Source organism: Etheostoma cragini, chromosome 12, assembly GCF_013103735.1.
Source record: "Etheostoma cragini isolate CJK2018 chromosome 12, CSU_Ecrag_1.0, whole genome shotgun sequence".
NCBI lineage: Eukaryota > Metazoa > Chordata > Actinopteri > Perciformes > Percidae > Etheostoma > Etheostoma cragini.
This window is the reverse complement of record NC_048418.1, coordinates 6,843,011-6,855,295: the sequence shown is the minus strand read 5'-3', so window position 1 is coordinate 6,855,295 and position 12,285 is coordinate 6,843,011. Positions and strand designations below refer to the sequence as shown.

At 40.9% G+C, this 12,285-nt stretch overlaps 1 protein-coding gene across 4 annotated transcripts; it reads left to right on the top strand.

Annotated features, from left to right (window-relative positions):
- The first annotated feature begins 1,849 nt into the window (after window positions 1-1,849).
- On the top strand, window positions 1,850-11,126 carry plcd1b (phospholipase C, delta 1b). Of its 4 annotated transcripts, none has more exons than XM_034888622.1 (16): window positions 1,850-2,084; window positions 3,113-3,319; window positions 3,675-3,833; window positions 4,587-4,815; window positions 4,987-5,116; window positions 5,353-5,581; window positions 7,105-7,306; window positions 7,775-7,919; window positions 8,010-8,162; window positions 8,281-8,424; window positions 8,534-8,690; window positions 9,141-9,257; window positions 9,384-9,562; window positions 9,714-9,846; window positions 10,247-10,396; window positions 10,621-11,126. In XM_034888622.1, exons 2-16 carry the CDS (start codon window positions 3,229-3,231, stop codon window positions 10,710-10,712), a joined length of 2,310 nt encoding a protein of 769 aa, XP_034744513.1. In that variant the 5' UTR covers window positions 1,850-2,084; window positions 3,113-3,228; the 3' UTR covers window positions 10,713-11,126. The 4 variants fall into 4 exon arrangements, with proteins under 4 accessions (XP_034744513.1, XP_034744512.1, XP_034744515.1 ...); XM_034888621.1 differs by having other exon boundaries at window positions 8,531-8,690; XM_034888624.1 differs by lacking the exon at window positions 3,113-3,319.
- Window positions 11,127-12,285: the final 1,159 nt, after the last annotated feature.

Genomic DNA, 12,285 nt, shown 5'->3' with positions numbered 1-12,285 from the left:
CATTAAGGAATTAAATAATTATGTTTAAAAGGCACTTTTAGATTCGTGAAAGCTGCACTGTCTGTTATTTCACAAAATAAAATAAGAGAGATTCACAGATTCTTTTCACATGACAACTTTGAACAAGGAAGGCCTACATAGAATACCACTTTATGTAGATTTATCACATCTAGGCTAAATTATCCCGAGAGGGCTAAAGATTCTTAAAAAACACTAGATAGGCTAAAGATTCTTACCAATCTTTAGCCTATCTAGTGTTATCATCTCTAGCATAATTTAGTCCCGTTACTGCATTTTTACAAATAGAATAAAGAATTATTTTCAGACATCCTTTCATCTTTCAGTCTCCATGTTGGATTTTGGATCTTGCCAAGAAGTTTCATGAAAACTAAATGGACAGCCCACTGTGCTTAACACTAGATGCAGTGTTCATAACTCAGTGTATTTTCATTTTATTTTTAATATTTGCAGCAGATTAGTTGTTTGTTTTTGTATTTATTGTTTTATATGCCACTTAATCTTTGAGCCTGATCCTAACCCACTGCATAATCTAGGTTACTGAGACAGTGCCGTGAGACATGAGGATGTTTTTGCAGAAGCGCAGCAGAACTATGGATGGTATCTACAGTGGGGCCTGTTCATGCTTGTTCATCAGTCACATCCACCAAGCAAAGACACATACTTGATCAACAAGAGAAGTGTTTTAATGCAACTGTATGTGATCCATTCTATTGCTTTCTACTGATACACATAAACCGTTGCTGCAGGACTTTTCCTGGACCTAATGATTTTTACAAATTCACATCATGCCATGCAGAAGGCCAGGGGGTGGCTAATGTTTGAGTGTTTTGTTGTTTTGAGCAAATTAAGTGGCTAAAAGAGATTGACAAGAGTAGTTCTTTTGTCAAGAAAATTTTTCTTTTCTCTGGGAAAAATGTAAAAAGTTAATTTAAAAAAACGCATATGCATAGACATTTTTTAATGCATTTGAGAAAATAACCCACTTATTCTGTTCTTGAACATGTGTCCAGAGCCATGATCTCAATCTAAAGACAAATCTGCACTTAGTTTTCCTGTGTGTTTCAGTGGACCTCGTGGGTTTTTGGAAGTGTACGGCCCATGCCAGGAAGCTCTCCCCCTGATGGTGCATTAAAGCTCTGTCGTCCTGATGACAGTGCAGTGAGGGTAAGCCAGGCCTGAAAGGGAAGTGCTGAGAGCCACAAGAGCCCCAACACCCCAGTGATTGCAGTGCTATTATACTGCCAAGGCCAAGCGGCACATGAAAAGGAAAGCAAAAAAACTTCATTTGTCCCATTCAGTGTAACCAAAATGCTCACTGTCAACTGTGGCAGGACAGAGAGTCAACTCTGCTATTCAACTTGATGTGTTTACATTGTGTTCAAATAAGAAACAGGTGTTTGCATGCAAAGCCCAAAAAGCTGTTTTAGGCTAAGTCAAATACAGACATGAAGCAATTTGAAATACCCACACAATGTTTCTTATCATATTAAAACCTGAAGATTTCAGTATATTATGGCTTATGGTGCTTGAGTAAACGTCCCTGTTAAACGACTGTTTATTTGTATCTAGTTTCCTCTAGGTGGGGAATTGGCACTGGAAATGTTTTATAAAATAAAACATGGATTACAGTTTTTATTTTTTATTTTGGCAGCATGTGCTAGACCAACTAATGTGGCATGCTTAAAATGCTGTTTGTAGGTCATTATGTTATCTCGCAGTCGCATGGTGACAAAAGATGGTGTCAAGTTGTAACCTACCCTGTCGTGACATCAGCAGTCCCGACAGCCTTGTCAAACCGGTGTTGGGAGTCTACAGAAGTGCTGGCTCCATTCAGCCGGCCAGAAGAAACCCACCTGTGTCGCCGCCCCTGGCTGTCTTGTCCTAGCACTCGGGCCAACAATCCCAGAGCCAAAGTTTTCGTACCTGGAAAACAGGAGCAGGCTAACTTTAGATGACACGGCACATCGAGAAGTGAAAGCAGGAAAAACAAGTTTAGTTGTTCTAAAAAAAGAGATACATCTCAGAAAGGATGGCAACGAATGGGATCGAAACGAAAAACAACGGTAAGACAGATTTTTGAGTAGGCCTAATTGTGCAAATTGAAGTGCGTTCTGCAACAGTGAATAATCCTAGGCTAGGCTGCTAAATTGGAGTGGCTTCTACTCATTTTTCTTACATTTTAGACTAATTGTTGCAATCAATTGTTTTCTTACTAACTGCATCGAACGAAATGTATTCGGGTAAGATCACCTGTAGATTTTTTATTTTTAATATTGTTAATACTCTGGCACAAGGTGTGGTTTGTTGTACCTTGCTGCAAACAGAAACGTTAAACAAAAACAGCAAACAACCTCTAGTAACCAGAGAAGAACAAGCCCCTACTTCAAACACTGTTAGCGAGATACACTAAGTAGGCCAATATATTTCTCCTTGTAGCATTCAACGTATTTGTTGGCTTGTTTTTCCAGCATAATACACACTTTTAAGAGTGAGTGAGCCTCGTCCTGAATAGTTAAATCACGGCGCTTGGGAGTACCGCGATGTCACCACTAGATGGAGCCAGTGACTCAACAAATGCCATACTAAAAGGAAGGCTACTGTATAACGTCAAATTTTACAGTAGGCTAGCTAGCTAATTTATGCATTGTTAAAATGTAGTTGAAAAAAACCAACATAGAAACATTTTAAACAATGGTTGTTTTGTATGTGTAAGCACATTGTGAGCAACAGTGCTCCAAAGAAAAAATCCTCGTATGTGTCCTCATACCTGGAAACAAAGCTGATTCGGAACGTTTTGTTGTCATTTTAGGTAGCCTACTACAGAATCTAGCTATCAACTTTGCGACATTTGAGATTATTAGATAGCAGCTAAAGGAAGATAACTATCATGGAAAGTCTGTTTATTAGTTTCCCTGCCTGGATATCATATAATGCGAGTGTCTGGGTGTTTTAAACACGGTCAACTCGTTTCCCTAAATACCCTATGAAATTACTTGAATGTACCAACACACACCGGAACCACCTCCTGTTGCTGCCTGCTGTTCGTAACGTCACGTCGCTAGTCGTAGTAACGTCACGTGCTTGCTTTCAGCTGGAACGAGATGAACAGTGAACTTTGAGTGGGGCTGGTACACGCCCTCCAACACACTGGTCGGTCTCAACGCCTTGTGAACACAACCTGGTAGCGTTTTAGCACCTCAGGGCACAATGACTTGCCTGGGAAGTCAGCCTAAACTCAGCAGATCTAAGGAATATGCCAGAGACCAGGAGGTTGTCCCAATAAACAAAGATATCTTAGGTAAGCTGTACTGCAGTTATTTGAACTATCTTTTTCAGCACACAAGACTGAAGTGTTTTACAGGGTCAGACTACATGCTTGTCACAGATCTATGTTTAAATCTATAATACTTTGTATGGTAAAGGGCTTTTAATCTGCAAACATTTGTTGCTTGGGTTTTTAAATAGCATGTTCAACTCTTTTCATGCAGTATTCTGACAAGATGCTGGTAAAGCAGGAGGCAAGAGAGCAGGGTTTGAGCTTTAGGTTTGAGAAAACTGAAATGGTGTAAAAATGGGCTTTAGGTTAGTAAGTTTGCAGGGGAAAAAAGTTGTTACAGTTGATGAATCTTACTCTATGCGCCTCAATTTCACAGGTATGGAGGATGATCCAGACCTCCAGTTCCTCCTGCAGGGGGGAGACCTCCTCAAGGTCCGCTCCTCGTCCTGGAAGAAGAACCGCTACTACAGACTCTTGGAGGACTGTGAGACCATGTGGTACGAATCGGAGAAAACCTTCAAGACAAACCAGAAATGTGAGTGCTACCATCCCAGCTTTCCTTCTGATTGTGTGTGAGACCTGCCAGAAAAACTCTGGCAAGCCTCTTCTCTGGTGTTGTGGTGGACACACGCTCCACATCTCTTCTGTACTTGAAGACATGACTTAGTTATTTCCTAACAACATTTGGGTCTCCAGTGCTGATGCAAGTAAATCTGTCTATTCTCAGATCGGATGGATTTTTCCTTCATGGATCATAAAAGTGTAGGACTGATCATAGAAAAAGAAAACATAATAGATTATTTCTGTCTGAAAGTTCTGTGTATTATCATACACAACTGGATTGCTCGTGATAGGAGTGATGTTTTGTGGGTGTGACTATCAAGATAGTGATTTCTTTTATAGGTTTTGGAGGAGTGGTTCAATAGCTCTGGTTGTGACATTGGATTACATCCCATAACGTTTCTCATGTAGTCTCCTTTTCATAACTGCAGTATGGTGATGTCTTTTTTTTTATGTGTGTTGACATGCAACCCTTAAAGGTGCATCCAGCAACTTTGCATATCAGTGGCTCAGTACATTTAGTTCCCAGAAACCTGTCATGTGATGTCAGTGAATTACAAACAGCAGGTTTACGTTTACCAAAACATGCTGCTCTGTGATGCCTGAAAACTGCCTTCTTCTTTTTAGCACAACTAAACATATTGTATGAGTCCTATGACAGGAAATCCCCTTGACAAATGATACACTGGGAGTGTAAAACAATTTGCAACCTTTCTCCTGTCTTCAGTTTTACTCGATGAAATCTCAGCAGTGCGAGCTGGCCGTCAGTCAGAGGGCCTGAAGAAGTACACAGAGGAGAATTTGGAGTCTCGTTGCTTCTCCATTATATTCAAGGGCCGCCGCAAGAACCTGGACCTCATCGCCAGTTCAGAGGAGGAGGCCAAGCAGTGGATCAACAGCTTGCAGAAAATGATCTCCAACCTAAGCAGTCTCAACAGCCAACAGAAGACAGAACAGTATCCTTCTCATGATGGTGAAGGTTTTAGACTGTGAACATGACTCATTTTTCTGTGGTTGTTGGTACAGGAACTCCTGCTGCACGCAGTGCCCTTGTAATTCACAACCAATTAGAAACTGTGGACTGGAAGATGTCGTAATATTCACTCCTTACATTACACACTTTTCAGTTGGATCTTGAGCTGCCTGAATAAAGCAGACAAGAACAGGGATGATAAGATGAGCAAATCAGAGCTCAAGAACTTCCTGCATCTGATCAACATTGAGATGGATGACGACTACACAGAGATGCTCTTCAAGGTGGTACTCTCCGTTTTTTTTTTTTAATGATTCCCAAATCCTACATAGATATCCTGAAGATAAAAAGTCATTGCTACAGTGTCCATAAATGGATGCAAAGTTATGATATGAGAAAAAGATGTTAAAAGCCTGAAAAACAAATCCCTCATACCCCTAATACTAATGAAATCACTTTTAGTAGGAAGTCAAATGTAAAGTGTGGACCAGCTTTTATATTCCATTTTTCTATCATACAGAAATGCGACACATCCAAATCTGGATACTTGGCTGGAGATGAGATTGAGCATTTCTATAACCTGTTGACCCAACGGGAGGAAATCGACGTGATCTATGGAGCGTTCGCTAAAACAGCGGGCTTTATGAGTCCTCAAAACCTGGTGGACTTCCTGATCAAAGAACAGAGAGAGAAAGCTACGCTGGCTGATGCGCACAACATTATCCAGAAGAATGAGCCAGATGAAAATGGTCAGTAACTTATCTGAAATACTGTGTTTTCGTTGCCAGTTGTTACTTTGAAGGGTGGTGGAGCAGTGTTACTCGATCTAGGTGTGTCCGCATCATTCCAGCACGGCCGGTTTTCTGTCTTAAGATCTAATCAGGGACTCACGCACTACTGGGGTGTCAAATTAATGCTGCCAAGTAGCCATGATTGCTTTAATCCACATATCTGTAAAACAGAGTTCCTCCACAAAGAATTATGCAAAAGCACCACTTTAACGCTCGTGTTTACCAGAGATGTGCTTAAAAGCTTCTTGGTTAAAGGTCATTCCTCATGAAAAATGACCAATTGACTAAAGACATCTTAGTCCACCAAGACCAAAACAACCGATTAGTCGGCTAATCTACTAGGAGTGAGCAGCCCTAATACTGTAGCTACTTTAGTTTAACAATGTCTTGCATTTCTATTTTAATTGTTGTCATTATGGATTACATTTATCGGGATGGTGAAGTGTTCTTGTCTTCCTCTATGGCTTCATAATATGAAAGTCATGCAAAACGCAATCAATCTCGTGTCCGAAAACTTCAAAAATTAGCAGGGATCCAATTTTTGGCTAAAAGGGAAGCATTTGGCCAATGAGAGTCTGTGTTACACAGAAGAAAAACAAAAATAAACTTAGGTGCATTTACAGCAGATTTTTTTGTTGTTGCTGTGCCCCTGTTTATATACTGCTCTGAGGATTAAAGAAATAGTTTGACACACAGGAAAAAAATGCGTATTCACTTTTTTGGCAAGAGTTAGATGAGAAGATTGATACCACTCTCGTAGTAAATATGGAGCTAGATCCAGGAGGCAGTTACTTTAGCTTAGCTTAGCATGAAGACTGGAAGCAGGGGGAACAGCTAGCCTAACCATTCAAAGTTAAAACATAACCACAACTATACCTTAAGACAGATTTATTGATTAATGTTTAGTTTTCTGCTCTGGTGAATAGTTTTAGATGAAACAGAGCCATCTTTTAAAGTGTGGGAAAAAAAATGGACGAGATGTGAGTTTAACTGACCGGTAATATGATGCCACTCCATAGCAGCGAATGACAAAGTCCTGATGACGGATGTACAACATTTTCCAAGTCAAATATCACTCTGGGAAGCCAGCCAACCAGTTAAACAGGCCCTTTGATGGCAACTACAGCCTATCAAGATGAACATACAAAATTTAAATACGTTCAAAATCTACTCATGACAATGACAGTGTGGTTGGTGGTACTCTTACTTAAGTAATGTACATGAATATTTACATACGTGCAGCTTAGGGCATATTGTGTCAAGTTTGTCAAGCCTATTTAATGCAAGGAGGTGCTGAACATAACTTGGCTGACACAGTCTTTTCAGCGGGGATCTTTCATCTTGGATTTTAATAGGAAATGAGGACAGGGGAAATCGAATCCTCTTAAGGGAGACGGTGTATGCATTACACTCAAATTCTTTGTCCTGGATAAATGTCTCACGGGTCACTGTTGTTCTGCCGTGCCTTTCTGTTCTTTCAGCCAAGGAGAAGAAGCTGCTGTCCAAAGATGGCTTCCTCATGTACATGCACCATCCAGATGCCTTGGTCCTCAATCCAGATCACAGAGAGGTGTACCAGGACATGAGCCAGCCCCTCAACCACTACTTCATCTCCTCCTCCCACAACACCTACCTCATGGAGGATCAGCTCAGAGGACCCAGCAGCACGGAGGCTTATGTCAGGTAACATCTTTGATCCAGCCCGTAAAAATCGGGAGTCTGGAATTTAGCTGCTATAGCTGTAATGTCCAGGTGCAGATATTAATTCAACTTTTGGTCTCTGGTTTTCTCTCTATCCCAATGTGTGGGCTGCAGGGTGTGTGTAGTTTGTGCCTGTCACTAAGGCAATATGAGGATAAACTCATGTGGTTTAGTTCATGAAGGGCCTGTGGACGTGCAAATATGTCAGCAACAATGTTGTGCATGAATGTCCTAGTGTGCACTGGCTGAAAAAAAAGGAAACTGTTTTGATCAGAAAATAACCAATATGATGTATATTTTTGGTTAATATATGTTGTATTTAACACTATTTAAATGTTGCACTTTACACGTTTATCCAATGACCTTAATGCTTTGGGGTGTATTAAAGACAGCCCTCGGGCTGCTTTACACAGCCTTGGTTCAGGTCACTAATAGTTGTCACTCTGTCAGGGCTCTGCTGAAGGGCTGCCGCTGTGTGGAGCTGGACTGCATGGACGGAGCAGATGATGAGCCGGAGATCTACCATGGCTACACCCTTACTTCCAAGATCCTCTTTAAAGATGTCATCAAGGCCATAAAGGAGTACGCTTTCAAGGTGTGTTTAGTGTCCGAAAAATATCCATTAACACTCTATGGAAGTTTCTTTGATCTGAGTTCTCTAAGTTTTTTGCCTGGTTGTCCCCAGACGTCTGATTACCCAATCATCCTCTCCTTGGAGAACAACTGCAGTGTGAAGCAACAGGAAGTCATGGCCCGGCACCTAACCTCCATCCTGGGCAGTGCTCTCATCACTTCCCCCCTAGGGGATGGCATGCCCATCAACTTTCCATCTCCTGAGGTATCCACTCTTATATATACTGTAGGAACATTTGATTACAGTCCTTTTGCTACCAGTCACTCAAAGGTGTGGGTGTGTTGGTGTGGGGGTCTGTGTGTGTGGGTCTCTGTGTGTCTAGGAGCTGAAGGGGAAGTTCCTGATCAAAGGGAAGAGGTTAAACAAACTGGAGGCCAGCTTTGCTCCTGACGGGGAAGAAGATGATGACAGGGACATGACAGAGGACGAAGATGATGAGGATGAACACGAGGGAGAGAAAAGAAAGGTGGGGTTCACATCAAGGGAGAGTAAATAAATAATCTATGTTAACATATTTAAGCATTAGCCCCCATTTCTTTTGTACTGACACTTCATTTCCATTTTATGCGTGGAAGAAAAATAAGCTGAAACTGGCGAAAGAGCTGTCTGACATGGTCGTCTACTGTAGGAGCGTCCACTTCAGTAGTTTTGAGGACGCAAGAGAAAACCTGAGCTTCTACGAGATGTCGTCCTTCAGCGAGGGGAAGGCTATGAAGCTGGCAGAGGAGTCAGGTGAGGAAGACTTCAGGCTGGATTCCCTCACGTGTTTTAATGTATAGATTTAAATACAGATAATGTATAGATATTTTAAATTTCAAATAATTGGTGTTTCCAATTCTTGTGAATTTGTTTCGAAAACCTTTTTAGTTTACTTTTTCGAAATAGGTTTATATATATACAACACAAACAAATGGTTTAGAGCATTTGTTTATTTTAACATTTTAACGTCCAGCTATTTTGATAAATATCTTCTGAAGAGTTGTGAAAACAAAACTGAAATAAATGTTTTATTTTTCCTACACCACACCAGCTGTCTCCATGTGGTGATTGCAGTTAATAATGGCACCTGTCGGAATGAAGTGCACATAGCAAACAAAAAGCATGCACCCTTCTGTGTGATTAGAAACTAACTTTGAGCTGAATAGATAACTTTGTTCTTCGGTCTCAACGTGTTCTCTGCAGCTAACTCCTACATCCGTCATAACGTGGACAAGCTGAGCCGCGTCTACCCAGCAGGCTCCAGGGCCGGCTCCTCCAACTACAACCCGGTGCCTTTGTGGAACGCCGGCTGCCAAATCGGTACATAAATATTGACCCAAGGAGGGAATTATAAAATCTCACATGTACAGTCCAGTCTGACATTAATGGGAGGTTGTCGCTTATTTTAATTCTTCATTGTCCCTGCATCATTGTATTTCTTTTCAGTGGCCTTAAACTTCCAGACAACCTGCACAGACATGGATGTTAACCAGGGCAGATTCCTGGTTAACGGAAAGAGCGGCTACATCCTGAAACCAGCCTTCATGAGGGATATAGACACAGAGTTTGACCCCGTCACCCTGACCCGAGGAGACTGGCTGAAGCCCAAGACGCTCCATGTCATGGTGAGTGTTCCGCTTTAATAATTCACCGTTACATTATACCCAAGCATTCGCTTACCATTCCCGTTCAAAAGTAGTCTGCGGTTCAGATCTTGAAGGATCTTCTTTTTTTTTTCTCTAACATGACGTATCCCCACCTGTCATTTGTCATCAGGTTATATCAGCCCAGCAGCTCCCCAAAGTGAACCAGAAGAAATCTTCCATTGTGGACCCGCTGGTTAAAGTGGAGGTGTACGGAGTGCCAGCTGATAATGCTGAGAAAGAGACCAGCCATGTTAAAAACAATGGTAACTTTTTCTGTCCAACTTCAAATACTTGTGCATTGTACTGATAGAACACGTACTACCAGTAGTAGCCTCAATAGACCAGAATGCAATGCAGATGCAACACACATACCATTTTGAGTCAGTTTTAAGACTGATGCTTCTTGTCTACTGGGGGAAAAAAACCTGCTCTGCCTAAGCTGGGTATCTGTTTTTAACGTGTAAAGCCCACAGCTGCATACAACTAATGTATTCATGCCCTCTGGGCGTTGTTTTGAAATGCATTCTGGGAATTCATGGCAGCCTTTGAAACAGAAGTAGACAAGGCAGTTTAAAAGATCAACAATTAACTCCTGGAATTCATCCAAAATTAATGATGTGATACATCAACTCACTGTTGGCATTTTCGTCTTTCCTGTTAAAGGTTTTAACCCAGAATGGAATGAAACCTTCCAGTTTGATGTGTACGTGCCAGAGCTAGCACTGGTGCGCTTCACTGTTGAAGACTATGACTATTCGTCTGACAATGAGTTTATTGGGCAGTACACACTTCCATTCAACAGTTTAAAAATGGGTAAGTTTTGCAACCCTTCCCCCCCCCCCTCCCCTCCATTGTTAACCCAAATGATGTAAAATCACTGATAGTGCTTTGTTTTCACACTTCATAAATGAACAGAGATAGGAACTATTCCATCTCTACTCGAGAATAGAGAACTTTGTTCACACCCTGGAACAAAGAGCTCTTCATATTCTCCTTTTTCTGATCACTGACTGCAGCCACTTTGTGCTCCCACACAGGATACAGACACGTGCCTCTGCTCAATAGGAACGGAGACGTCCTTCTCTCAGCTGGACTCTTTGTACACATCATGGTCCTCGATGCGGAGTAAAACGTCGCCGACTGGCATGTGCCTCTGAAGACATAAAGACCTCCATTACGCAGACACATTTCAGCTGATTTTTAGTATTCATTTTATTTGCTCAATAGTTTTAGTTCAGGATTAACTTATTTTCTTAATTCCAGTAGTTTGAGCAGTTATTCTTAAAGTCAGATAGAGACTACATTCTTGTCAAAGGATAGAAAAAAGAACTCCATCTGCAACTGGAGATGAATTGTATTGAGAGGAGGGCATATGTACATACACACTAAAGGCCTCTTTACAGTCGCCGCAGCCGACCTGCCGTGCAACAATGTGACGTCAAAATGACAGATCTCACTGGTGCGCCAGGAGCTCTTTACTGGGTTAAGATGAGTTCTTTAATGGTGAATGAAAGGCTTGATCTGACAAAGTAGGTCATTGAATCTTTGTGCAGACTTCTCTTTGCCATTGTTTACCTTACCTTTGGGATGAATGAAGTATCATCTACCTTTTTCTTTTTCTTCTAGTCTATAGAAATAGCAAAGTATTTTAATTATAATGCTCCCCGAGTCCCATTACAGGGACTTCTATACAAACTTGTAATTAGTTTGTACGAGTTGCACTAGTCTCATATCACATGGTTTGTTTTTAAGACAGCTTTTTTTTTTTTTTTTTATATACAACGATTTTATGAAATCTGGAGAAACATAAGTCGACATGAAAACAAATGTGCTTCGTCTTTATCAGTAACTAATCATCAAGTCTGATTTTTCATGTAACATCATCACGACTACTTTTTTGTAAATAAAGATGAAAAGTTTTAAACATGAAGCCCCTCTTGATGTTTTCTTTCCCAGCACTTTGAACTGTAGTCAAGACCTTTTTAATTCATGATCTTGGGATTTAATTCATGATCTTGGGATTTCTGATCCAGTGGTACCAAATATTACAACTGTAAGGTACTTGATACCTTACTAATTAGGACAATAACGCTTACAGCTCAGCAGTAGCAGTCAGTGAGTACAGTAGCAAAACCAAGTACCTTTTTGAACCAGTTAATTTTATGCAAACAGGAGAAGTAAAGTTGTTTTGGGTTGAGCCACTTCTGCCCTTTCACAGAATAAAACCATTAACTTAGTGGACTTTGGATGGACACACCCCTGGCACACAAAGTGGCAAAAGGAAGTCGGGGAGGTGATGCACATTACTGCACAGCTCATGGTTTAGCTGAATGAGGTGAAAGCCTTTACTAATGTGAGGTTATTGTCTTATGTTCTTAAGCGGCTTTAAGTTCCAACCAATATTCTATAAACAATGGGTAACTGTATGCTAACAGGTTCGCTATATCAAAATGTAACATGTCAGTTTTGTGTTCACAGCTTGTTGCTGCTGCCCTTAAAAGGTCCCATATTGCAAAACTAAGACTTTGTCTTTATTTATTTTATTATAAAGCAGTGACTATAGGGTGCTATATAAATACTGTGAAAGTATCAAAGTGCTCAATCCAGAGAGAAATGCATACAAAACGGTGCCTTTAGATGAGCTGTCAGGATCTCCGGCAGGTTGTGATGTTAAAATGATTAAATAAAGTCCTGCTATAGTG